At 35.3% G+C, this 13,380-nt stretch overlaps 2 protein-coding genes across 2 annotated transcripts; one reads left to right on the top strand and one right to left on the bottom strand.

Annotated features, from left to right (window-relative positions):
• The first annotated feature begins 986 nt into the window (after positions 1 to 986).
• zgc:158701 (uncharacterized protein LOC100151367 homolog) lies at positions 987 to 2,993 on the top strand. Its single transcript, XM_058748243.1, has 4 exons — positions 987 to 1,216; positions 1,454 to 1,543; positions 1,916 to 1,972; positions 2,118 to 2,993. The coding sequence occupies exons 1-4, from the start codon at positions 1,153 to 1,155 to the stop codon at positions 2,237 to 2,239; spliced, it is 333 nt and encodes a 110-aa protein (XP_058604226.1). The 5' UTR covers positions 987 to 1,152; the 3' UTR covers positions 2,240 to 2,993.
• On the bottom strand, positions 2,744 to 12,723 carry ceacam1 (CEA cell adhesion molecule 1). Its single transcript, XM_058748244.1, is given in 14 exon segments — positions 2,744 to 3,256; positions 3,393 to 3,626; positions 3,726 to 4,001; positions 5,361 to 5,612; positions 5,698 to 5,844; positions 5,847 to 5,990; positions 6,277 to 6,510; positions 6,629 to 6,904; positions 7,047 to 7,298; positions 8,017 to 8,295; positions 8,398 to 8,661; positions 8,788 to 9,066; positions 11,527 to 11,829; positions 12,574 to 12,723. Coding segments are annotated over 14 exon segments (3,078 nt in total). The 5' UTR covers positions 12,623 to 12,723; the 3' UTR covers positions 2,744 to 3,167.
• Between the last annotated feature and the right edge of the window lie 657 nt (positions 12,724 to 13,380).

The following is a 13,380-nucleotide window of genomic DNA, read 5'->3' as shown; positions in this document are numbered from 1 at the left end:
CTCTGTAAATCAGTGAGTGTCAAGACAACCCATCTGAATTTTAGTTCTTTTTAGAAGTTTTATTAACTCAAATGTCGAGCACAACATGTCAGCATGTGACAGGTAGATTTACAGGTAGAATCTGATTTCATTCCATCTAATATGAAAGCCCACTTCAAGACACTTATATTTCTGCATAACTTTGAACTGATATTCGCAGTCTGCTTAACACAATACGGTTTCATATCAAAACCGCCACATTTTTCTACAAATGTGAATCATACCTGCACAGCAATTTTGTACCATTCTTTTTAATAAAACTGTTTTATTTCAGCCATATTCTTAGTAATGCCAATGCATCTCAGTTGGGTTGAGTTTAGAACTCTTGACCAAGACGAGATGTTTTTTTCATTTTCGTTCAGCAGTTATACGATACTTTTAGTGAGACCACCATGTCTTTTCAGTTTAATGAATCTGAGTGAATACAAGATTGATTATGGAGTGCATGCTTGATATCATTTAGCTGTTAAGGAATTTTTTTGGTCCTGAGTTGTGCATCATTGACCCAGGGTCTTCTTGTTCTCAAAAACATCCATCATGTTTTTAACATGACATATTACTGTTGCCACATCAGTAACCGAATAGTATGTTATTAGACTAGAGAAAGAACAATTTATTTCTTCTAAGGTTTAGTGAAACTTGAACTATGGATTCCCATAAAATACTCAAATGCAGAACATTTGGCACTGGACCAAATAGGTCTCCTTTGAACTTAACTAAACTGAGTTATAAATGTGATATGGTAAGAATTCAAAAAAAACAAACAAAAAAATCTGTGAGGGGTCATATCAAAGTTTGAATTACAAAGGAGGCAAAATAATGGCTTTCTTTTCCCAAATTGCATGCAGCCCTCATCACAAATCTTGGCACTTCCCAGTAAATGAGATATGTTGTCAACTTTTCATTCACACTTCATTTCTAAAATTCTATCCAACAAGTTGGGGCATAATCAGATGTGGCTTTTGAGCCCCAGAAATCAGAGCTTTGTCATATAAATACTGTGTAACCCTAGATTTGAACGCAGAGTTCTCTTGAAAAGCAGGAGTCTTGAAGACTTAAAAGCAATCTTTTAGACGACGTTTCTCATTTTCTGACTAAGCGCTGCTGATAACAATGAACTTCCAGTTGCTTCTGCTGGTCTTTGCTGTGGTGATTGCCACTAACATCCACTGTCAAGGTAAAAAACATTTATGAATACATTTACGCCATGTTATGTCATTTTCTGCTGTAAGTGTTTTGTGTTATTTTTATATTGTGTTAGTTTGCTGTCATGTTACAAAACAACATTTTACCTGTTATATTACTGTTAAATCCTGTAATATAATACATTTTAATAAATGTTGTTTTAAAGAAGTAAAATTCTATGTATAATTTATATGACGTTTTGATGTTTCTATATACTTCTTTATTGCAGCACAACCTCCGCTTGGAAATTCAAATAAATCTCCAGCGGTCAAAGGTCAAGTCATATCCAGGCAACAGGGCAAGACATGCAACTGCACTGGTAAGCGATGATAGTACGCTTTCTCTATGCAAAAGGTTACAGAAAGTTGCATTTTTTGAAACCTACATAAGAGAGGAAACCATGGCAACAAATTATTTTTAAAAATAACATTTCGATGAATCACAACATACTAGTAGGAACCCAAAATCACAGATATTTTCTTATACCTTAATAAATATTAACTGATGATCCTTGCAATTCCATAGAAAACACTTGTTGTGCTTCTTAAAGTGTGGCGATGTAGGTTTTGGTTCAGAAATTCTCTAACTATATGTGCTGCCCATATGTAGTGCTTTGTAAAGTTTTTAAAAGTATCTACTGTATAAAATGAAAGAGTCCTAGACAGTTGGATTGATGTGTTGTTTTCCATAGGTAGAAGAAATGCACTGGAGCAGAACAACTGTCCTTGTGAGCTGCAACGTCAATATAGTGAGTCATGAAACCTGTATTTACCCAGATGCTTTTGTTTGTTATGTTAAACAGCATGAAACTCTGAGTCAAAAGAAAGCTTTTAAAATAATAGCTTTTCTGGAAGTTATAATACATAAATACATCTCTTTTGTTTTATTTTCAGGAATCCTCAGTAAAGAGCAGAAAGCTTTGTGCCTAAAGAAGGGGATTTCGACATTTAAAAAATGTCAACAGCTGATTGGAGGAAATAGGAAGGAGAAAAAAGGCTTCAGTATGCCGATTTAACTCTCAGTCACTATACTCACAAACTATTAACCCCCATAATTTTAAACATGTACTTATAATATCACACCACTTCTTAAGTAGTGTATACTGGACTATTTTTGTATCTTTTATATTCATTAACATTTATACTAGTCAATGTTCTACATTCATGTTTTACAATTGGAAAAAAAAGTACATACTGGAAAAAGACATGCAAGTGCATTTAAAAATAAAAAAAGAGAAATTCATTTGAATAGTTTACTTTTATTTGGTCTATAAATAAAGTGTATATCATTTCACGTTTTGATCTCTTAAATAACTGTAAAATGCATTTATAATTTGGAAATAATCACATAGAAGGCATATGATATTTCTAAAAGAAAAGGTCACAGAGAGTCACATTTGGGAAGCAAACAGAAAGGTAATTTGGATAATTGGTCATTCGGATATGTAATTTGCCTATATTTGCCTGAATTTGGAGCATGTTAGCTTTTCAAGATAGAGATTTAAAACCAGAGCTACAAATTAGAAAATAAGCCAGCCTTTATTAATTTCAGCAGATTTAATTACAGTATAGCATTCATGTCTAAAATTACTGTCCAATTAATGATAGTAATAAATATATCAAAGATACAGTGTTTAGAAAATAAATATATAGGCAAATAATGTAGTAGGATTAATTAAAATGTATGACTGTTAAAATGTTTTTTTGTTTTATTTTACTTTGCACTTGCCAAAAGAGTGTTTGGTTAATAAATGCTCATACTTGTCTTTACATGATGTTTAAATATGTTTTAAAATTAAGAAGCAGTTCAACTAATCTGGGCTGAATGATCTTGCCAGTGCGGGTTTTTTCTTGCTGTTTTTAAGTGATAAATGTACCCACAAGCCTCATTCAATCCACATACAGGCCTCAAAGACAGATGGCATGTTTACAGCAATATCAGTATTAGAGCCATTCATCCAGCACAGGGATCAGCAGAACGAGCAGAGCCGTCACCATCACACTCGCCTGGACACTGACAGCAGCGTTGGGGTCTGGGGTAAAGACAGAGGAAATGATGATCTGTTATTAGGTTACTTCAAAAAAACGCGGCATGAAAATGCATTTTCTGATCAGTTAACTTTTATTTTGCATGTTAATTGTTGTATGTGAATTTGGGCTAATGCTCACGATTGACAACTTGGCTGGTGTAGACCGTCACATTGGTCAAAGGGTTTTTGGCCACACAGGTGTAATTGCTGCCCAAAATAGAGCTTATGGGAAGTACTATGGAGGAATAATTTCCTACTACTGTGTTGTTTTCGAGGATCCAGTGATACACAGCTGGCGGCTGAGACACTGCCAGACATGTCAGGACGGGGGGAATCCCAGGGCGTACAATGATCTGCACACTCTGTGGTCCAACTGCCCAATAAACACACAGAGCTTTAGTTCATGCAAAATCAAAGTCTCTTGAAGTCAGATTTATATCAAAGTAATTTAAACATGTTTTATATTACTCACAGATGACCGCAAGATCGTATGGTTGACTGGTGTGCTGGTTCACTGCGTTCGAAGCTACGCACTGGTATCTCCCGTCATCAGCAGTCTGCAAGGCTTTGAAGGTCACAGTGGTGTTATCTGCTGAAAATGTAACTCTGTCTGATGGCAGGAAATTCTGGTTGTTTTTAAGCCACTGGAGTCTGTTGTAGTGTCCCTTCACACTACAGGTGAGCTTCAGGCTTTGGGAAGCCAGAGGAACAGAACGATCGGGGGTCACGTCCACTGTCACGATGGCCTCTGTGAAGTGTACAGAATATTAGACTAGTTCCTCACCATGTGGTAGGTAGCGTGATTATATATCAAGTATGATTGCATTTTTCCAATTAAAGGGATAGTTAACCCAAATATGACCCAAATCTTGTCATCATTTACTCGCCCTCATGTTGTTCCAAACCTGTACGAGTTTCTTTCTTACGTCAAGATATTTTGAAGAACGCTGGTAATCAAACAGTTAATCTTCCCATTGACTTTCATAGTATTTCTTTCCCTATTATGGAAGTCAATGGGGACCAACAACTGTTTGGTTCTTCAAAATATCTTCTATGGTGTTCAACATAAGAAAGAGACTTATACAGGTTTGGAACAACGTGAGAGTTAGTAAATGATGACAAAATTTTTGGGTCAACCTTTAAGAGCAACCTTTATTTAAATGATTATTAGTTTGAAGTCTGTACTGACAGTGAAGCTATAAAATACCATGTAGTTTCTACTGAACTGTGCTCTTGGGTGACCAAAAAAAACAACAACATGTAACAGTATATCCAATTCAAGAACAATGGACTCTTATGAGCCGGTTAATTTTTAGTGAATCAAATACTTACAATGTGACCGATGTAGTCTGATTCCTATAAATAAATGACTGTTATGAGCCAGTTATTTTTAGTGAATCAAAAACATACAGTGCGACCAGTTTAGTCTGATTGCCAGAAACAAATGATTCTGATGAACCAGTACTTTTTAACTGAATCAAAAACATATAGTCCCAACAATGTAGCTCTCCATTTTTTTTTAAATGAATCAAAAACATACAGTGAGACGTGTTGCATGATTCCCAGAAAAAAAATTACTCTTATGAGATGGTTCTTTTGACATTTACATTTACATTTAGTCATTTAGCAGATGCTTTTATCCAAAGCAACTTAGAAATTAGGACAATGGAAGCAATCAAAATCAACAAAAGAGCAATGATATGCAAGTGCTATGACAAGTCTCAGTTAACCTAACACAGTACACGCAGCAAGGTTTTTTTTTTTTTACATTTTATTATATAATAAATAAAAAGAAAACAAATAGATAGAATACAAAAATAGAGAAGCTAGTGTTCGTTTTTGTTTTTTAGTGAATCAAAAACATACAGCACCACCAGTGTTTTAGGAGTATTCAAATAAATGACTCTTATAAGACGGTTCTGTGAATCAAAAAGATGCCCTGGATAATTTACCACATTTGTAGAGAGAGAATTTCGTTATTACTTAAGCAAAATGTAAATAACTTTTTCAAATGATTCCTTTCAATATGTATATGAAAAGGACAATATGATCCTCAAAGAACATGAAAAGAGTCACTGTAAAATCACTGTAAGGAATTATGTCTTACCAATTACAGTTAACTCGAGTGATGCGCTGCTGCTGCTGCTTGTGATGTTATTGGAGGCTGTGCAGGTGTAGTGTCCACTATTGGCTAGCGAGAGATCTGCTTTCACATACACTGGACCATCTCCCACCTTCGAATTGTTATAGAACCAACTATACTGACTACGAGGACGAGAGATTGCAGAACAGTTGAAAGTCACATTGGACCCCGTCTCTGCAATACTTGGGCCAACAACTGTCGTGTTCCATGGACCATCTGAAAGATACCATATAAATTAAAAAAGACTCCCATGAACGTCCCATGATTCAATGGACGTGTTACAAATATCTGTGTTACTCACGGTTGACCATCAGTTCATAGGCAGGGCTAGTCATGTGGCTGACAGCGTTACTTGCTTCACACTGATAATGTCCGTCATCACTGACATTTAGACTTTGGAAACTCAAGGTCGAGTTGCCATTGGAGAAAGTGATTCCATTGTGAGGATGAAGAACATGCCGTTCTTCTTCCACTGAATGTGTTCAACATCTCCAGTGGCAGTGCAGGTCAATGTAAATGACTGATTGAATACTGGCTGCTGATTGCCTGCATTTACAATCACATTGCTGATTGGATCTGAAATTTAGACAGAAAAAAAAAAAAAAAATCAGACAGATTACATCACTTAAAGGGGTAGTTGAAAATTCAGTCATCATTTACTCCCTCTTATGTCACTCAAAACATGTTCATTATGCATTTCTTTATTCTGTATAAAGCACAAAAGATATTTAGAAAAAAAATGGACCTTTCCATATCACTCTATGTAAGAACTCAACAGATGTGCTGACCTGCCTGTTGAATAACCAAACTTATAAACTATTCATATAGTACAGTAAATACATTATTTCAAGGCATAACAACTCACATCTTAAAGTGAACTCCAGTGATGCATTGCTGCTCCTGCCAGTGATTTCATTGGAGGCCATGCAGGTGTAGCGTCCACTACTATTCAGTGAGAGATCTTTAGTTAACTCTGGACCCTCTCCCAACTTTGTGCTGTTTAAAAACCAACTGTATCGACTTGTTGGGTGAGAGTCAGCAGAACAGCTGAAGGTCACGTTATGTCCTACAGCTCCTACAAGTGGACCAGAGATGGTTGTGTTCCATGGACCATCTGATAAGGCACAGACACAGATAAGGCACAAGTCACTTTCTGCTCAGAGTTCCTTTCGAAAGTGTTGCTTACGAGAACACAACCCAGCAGCTAGGTCAAAGTAAGGTGTTTTACTCACAGAACACCTTGAGGTCATAGGTCACACTGGTCATGTTGTTGACAGCAGTAGTAGCTAGACATTGATACAGCCCATTATCGCTTAGAGTGAGTGGGTTGATGTACAAAACTGACTGGTTATCGGTGAAATTGATCATATTGTCGCTGTTCAGGTTTTTCTCGTTCTTCATCCACTGAATGTGTTGAACATCTCCATTGGCAGTGCAGGTTAGTGTGAATGACTGATTGAAGATTGGTTGCTGATTGTTACTAGTCACCGTAACATTGCTGACAGGAACTAAATTTCATACATAAAAAATTATGAATCACATTCACAACCATTTAGGATTTTAAAAACCAGGAGGTTAAACATTTTCACACTTTAGAACAAATGCATTTGCTGGTTTCAGTTAAGCAAAGTCCTGAACTGAATGACTCACCATACACAGCTAATGTCACTGAGTCAATGCTGCTTCTGCCTGTAATGCTATTGAAGGCCATGCAGGTGTACTCTCCGCTATTGGTTTTCGAGAGAGGTTCAGTCACATACACTGAACCATTTTTCACATTTAAGCCACTGAAATACCAACTGTATTGACTTTGAGGACGAGAGACAGAGGAGCAGCTGAAGGTCACGCTGGATCCCACTACTGCTATATGTGGACCAGAGGCTTCTGTGTTGTTTGGGCCATCTAGCAAATACATGAAGTGTTTTAATATTTTATCTTTACATTACAAGACAACTGGCAATGAAATGCAAACAGATTTAACCAATATTTTGGACTCATATATAAGGTGAAATGGTAGAAGATGCATTTACAGGATATCATTCAATATATTATTAGAGACAACAAATGAAAACATTTGCTTTGATTAGTTATCTAGCACAAAACAGAAAACGTGAAAGAGCAGTATCTTGCTGCACTACTGGGGTAAGATGGTTCCTTACCTAGTGCAAGACGACTCCCAAAGTATAATTTTTTTTTAAAAAGTGTCATTAATGTAAAATACTAAATCAAATATTTTATGTGCATGTACATGTTTCAGTTCAATAACTGACAAACCGACAGGCAAAATCAAATAACAGTGTCCCATTTAGAATATGAATTATAAAATACTATGGATTCAAATTAAATGATTCAGCTCAATTAGCCTATAGGTTATGACGAATACTGTTATAGATTGGTACAGTAAATGCACATCTAACTAAATAAATTATTTATAAATAATAATTATAGATAAATTTAACATAACATAAAATTCACAGATCACTATTATCTAATGTCAAAAAAGAAAATGTAACCTTAAAAAAAAGATGACTTTTCATGATCATTTGGTCAAGAGAAAAATTAAAGATAGGAGGACATCAGGAAACAGGAAACATAGATGTTCTGGAAATATCATACTCACAGTTGACCATAAGATCGTAGGTCTGGCTGGTCATGTTGCTGACAGCATTACTAGCAGCACACTGGTACAGTCCGTCATCACTAAGATCGGGATGATAAAAGCTCAAGATTGAGTTGTTATTGAAGAAAGTGATCGTATCATCGGTATCATCGTCCAGGTATTTGCCATTCTTCATCCAATGAATGGAGTCCACTGGCCCCACAACATTACAGCTTAGATTAAAAGCCGTGCCCTCTACTGGATAACCTGCTGGATGTACTGTCACTGCCGATATTGGATCTGAATAAAGATTTTAAAAAATGTATTGGGGATAAAAATGATCACAATTATAATCATGAGAAATTTAGAAAAAAAAAAAACATATTTCATGTGTGTTCTCACCAACTATTTGAATCATTTTTGTCACTTCAGCATATCTGAGCGTGACTGGATTTTTGCCAACGCAGGTGTACTCTCCCCTCATGTTCTGAGTTGTGTTTCTGAGGTTATAACTTGAACCATAGACATTCAGACGATTGCCGTTGTACATCCAGTAGAAAGCAGCTGTCGGTTTGGAGTCAGCAGAACATGACAGAAAAATGTCCGAACCAGAAACGTATACCATTTTCTCTGACGAGGCTGTAATTACCAGGTTACCGGGCCCATCTAAACACATAAAACCAATTCAGTTGACCTTTTGACACATGAATTAGGCGCTCATAGGTGCCCATCCCTCACCATGCTACTTTAGTGTTATGTAGTGAAATCATCATTGTGTGCTGTCATACTCACAGCTTATGTTTAGATTCATTTGATTAGTCTCTGCATGGCTGATGTTGTTTTTCACAAGACACTTGAATGGTCCTTCGTCGTAGCGTGTTACACCATTGATGAAGAGCTCTCGTCCACCGTTCCTGAGCTCGACTCTCTCTCCCGGTGTGACCGTAGAGCTTCCGTTGTGCCATGAAAACCACAGTGGCGTTCCGCTGGCGGAGCACGTGAGCGTAACGGTGTCGTTAAACTCCACCAGGTTTGTCATGCTTACAAATGCGGTTGTATTACTGACAGGTTCTACAAGTTAACAGAAAATGTTTAGTGCGGAAATTTAAAGTACATTACGTGTTTAATCAGTTTTTAGAATCCATTAGCATCCCCTCAACAGTATAATATTTTGGAGATGTTCACTGCAGAGTAGCCTACACGAAAACCATGCAGTCGGCAAACATAAAGCTACTGTCAGCTAACAGGTTAATGTTAGCACAGTAGCCTAAATAATGTTTTATAAGCAAGGTTTTTGTATTCAAAGAACAAGCAATCACGAGGCAAATATTGGCGTTATAATATTAAATTCTGTAACATTATGTAAGCAAAATTTATTGGATTATGTGCTCAAATGTTTGTTTTGAAATCACCCTCATTTAAAATGTGTGTACAAAGTACAGCAAATTATTCTGAGATCCAGTAGATAATGCTGGTAAAATAAGATTATTGTAGTTATTTTTCTTTCTGTCTTTTGTTTTGGTTTACAATGGTCTTTATATTATTTTATAATAATTTATAAAATGTCATTGTCAAATTTACGGTTTGCTGACCCTTGCTAAGCTGCTTCCTTGATTTAGGCTATTGTATAATATTTTTGAATGTTAAATGATTCAGTGGTCACATAAGGGAGCAGTATACAAAACACTGGACATGCAGTAGATTATCAGGCCTCAAGAAAATACTTTGAACATTTGAACAGAGTTCAAATACACTGAACTGTGAGGGTAACATTGCATTTAAAAATGAAGAAATCTTATTTGTAAAGATATATTAGGGCTGCCAGTCGATTAAATTTTTTAATCAAATTAATTACATGTGTCGCTTAATTAATCTAATCAATTGCGAAATAAATGTGACTTTGAACACACTCACAAAAGATTATTTAAAGTTTTTTTGTGTTAAATGAGAAAGTATCAAGTAGACATTACAAATTGTAGCTCTAGAAAGAAATATTTCATTTGATTTAACATAACATTTATTACACACAAACATTTACTTCAACGGCCTAACATAAACTATGGAACATAAAAGAAGATAATTTGAGAAACATCTCTGTATTTTTTGTTCATACAATGAAAGTCATTGGTAACCAAAACAGCTTTGTTACAAACAGTCGTCAAAATACCTTCTTTTATGTTCCACAAAAGAAAGGTTTGAAACGAGATGAGGTGAGTAAATGATGACAGAATTAAAATATTTTGGGTGAAATATCCCTTTAATGTTTTATTATTATTATTATTATTATTAATCCGCCAGCAGGTGACGGTAAATGTATTCATTTGATTCGTTCAAACGGCTGATTCATTCAGGAATTAAGTAAATGGCTCTCTTTATGAATGGGCCTTTGAATCATAATTGATTTTGTTCAAAACGCGGATTCATTCTGAATCTAAACACCGCTGTGTTTCTCGGAGACGCAAAATTCTGCTTTGGCTTTAATATGTTCTCTACTAAATTGAGCAAAAACACATAATATTGTGTTTAAAATATAACACAATATCAACTTCTTGTTTACTGAACTGTTGGATAAAATCACAATGTTTTATTCGGGTCAAAATCAGCACTCTTGTGATATCACTTATCCTATGATATAAATATGAGACAAAAACTCAGACAGGGACCTTTTTTGCAACAATATCTTGAATTTTAGAGCATAACTCTAACTGCATCATATTTGTGACCCTGGACCACAAAACCAGTCATAAGTGTCAATTTTTCCGAAACTGAGATTTATACATCATCTGGAGGCTGAATAAATAAGCTTTCCATTGATGTATGGTTTGTTAGGATCGGACAATATTTGGCCGATATACTACTATTCGAAAATCTGGAATCTGAGGGTGCAAAAAAATCTAAATACTGAGAAAATCGCCTTTAAAGTTGTCTAAATGAAGCTATGCATATTACTGATCAAAAACTAAGTTTTGATATATTTACGGTAGGAAATTCACTAAATATCTTCATGGAACATGATCTTTACTTAATATCATAATGATTTTTTGCACAAAATAAAAATGGATAATTTTGACCCATACAATGTATTTTTGGCTATTGCTAAAAATATACCCCAGTGACTTAAGACTGGTTTTGTGGTCCAGGGTCACATTTGTCTATAGTCAACTGTATGAAATGTAAGATTATGTACAGGTTTGGGGGTGGAGCCAGTGTGTTGACTGCGTTAAAAAAAAAAAAAAATCGCGTTATTTTTTTCATAACTGCTTAACACATTAAACTGACAGCCATAATATAAATATAAAAAAGTGTTTCACATGATAACATCCAAATGTGATCAGTGAACCTAAAAGCAAAAGTTCTATGACTCATTTTTACCAATCTTTACAATCTAGGCAGGCTATATGCAATTTTAAGACAAGTAACTTAACAAATTCTGGGAATACATTTTCTTAAGTAGATGAACTGAAGTTTTTAAAATTCTGTGAATATTTAATTTTTACAGTGTGTAGGATAAGAGGATCTTTTTCAACTTACCCTGAACATCTAATGCAATCTCTGCTCGTGTTTTGATCGGTACCATTGATTCTAATACATACAGACCAGAATTCTTCAGAGTTACTGACGATAAGGTGAGCTGATATGTAGAACTGTCAAATTCTGTTCCAGTTTGGAGGCTAGCTCCCTGAGTAAGGCCCCCTGGGTACCACATGTACAATGTACTAGGTCCAAATAACCAGAGCCCAACTGTAATGATCCCAGTGTCATTCACTTTTATAGTGACATTGGTCCCAACAGCCACAGGGTTTTTTGATGGAACCAGGAACACTGCATAAAGACCTAGGAGAGACGGGAGTGGCAGTCAGTATAATTTTGAATATATAAAGAAAACGTTCAACTCTTCATTGCTGTTGAAGAACTTGGATGGAACCAAGTCTACTGATTTACATTTGGCCTTTGCATATGCGTTGCTTGTTTCCATCTAGTACTAGAAAAACGTTTTCATGTTTAGTATGTTCTTGCTTCTAAAAGGACACACAGTCACAGCAAAATGATCAAGTGAGTATTGAGTACAACCAATGAACAACATATTTAATATGTAATTATTATTTCAAATGTAATTTATTTTCTATGTTTCTGTGTTATGTAATCTGAGCAATTTATTCTGAAAATCTGGTGTTAATGTCATTGTATCCACAAATGTACATGTCTTTAAATATGTACAAATATTTTGTGTCGATATCTAATATTGTCAGAGGAATCTGAGTAAAGTCAAATATTCAAATATAATATATAAAATGCTTTTGATCATAATTTAAAAAGCTATTTGTTGCTCAGTATTTCTGATAATTTCCTCAATTTGACATAAACCTACTTTTTAAGCAGAATTAAAAGTAAAATCTGAACAAATTCTGAAGATACTGAATTAAAAAAAAGATTTGAAAATTAATTGTTGTTAAACAATTGCTGACTGGTGGATTTACATGAACAAATAATCTCCTTTCTGCATTGTTGCTTATGAAAAACTAGGAAAATTAGAATTGAATTGAAAAATATTAAAGGAAAATACAGTTGAATAATTACCTGGTGCACAGATTAAGGTGAAGAATACGGCGAGTACTTTATGTCCCATTTTGGAAATCCTAATAAGAAAATTCTTCTCTTCTTCCACAGACTTCAGACAAGTCTGCGACGAAATGGTATAATCTCTATACGTTCATTCTGCTAATATTTACCTTGTTATGCAAATGGCGAGGTTCACCAATGAATAAGCATGTGACAGAAAGGTACACACACCTTTTGTCATCATCACACACATTCACATTGAGTGGAGGGTGTGTTTGTTGTGGTTGACTGCAATCCGGAACCAGACTGCTGGTACCCAGATGACGTGCTAGTCACAAATCGAAGGTCATGCCATACGTATTAAAATAGTTCCTGGTGTTGTAGGAAAAGATCTGTGGTAAGTAAAAAGTGTGGACTATCAACACTGAGAGTTGATATTAACATGGAGTGACTCATGATGACAATTAAAGTTTGATGTTTTCTTTCAAACCAGCTTTCAGCGTCACTCCTGGTTTCGAGTTCTGAGTATGTACAGTATGTTTCCAGGATATTGAACTGTTTTATCTCAAGTGCAGGATGTAAAACAAACATGTTATTGAAAAGCCATGTTTAACTTTGCCTCATTTTGTTTGCATTCTAAAAGATTACTTCAGATTGACAAGAATTTTTATGCAATAAAAATAGTGAAGGATCACGAATCACTGTTTATTTTGCGATTATATAAATGTGATAGCGGCCTTTTGACTTTCATGTTCAGCGCTGATGCACCCAAGAACCATTCCCATATACTTGACCCTTTAATAATAATAAAACGTTTTATAAATG

Source organism: Onychostoma macrolepis, chromosome 16 (genome assembly GCF_012432095.1).
Source record: "Onychostoma macrolepis isolate SWU-2019 chromosome 16, ASM1243209v1, whole genome shotgun sequence".
In the NCBI taxonomy this organism is placed as follows: domain Eukaryota; kingdom Metazoa; phylum Chordata; class Actinopteri; order Cypriniformes; family Cyprinidae; genus Onychostoma; species Onychostoma macrolepis.
This window is presented reverse-complemented; position numbering and strand designations above follow the sequence as displayed.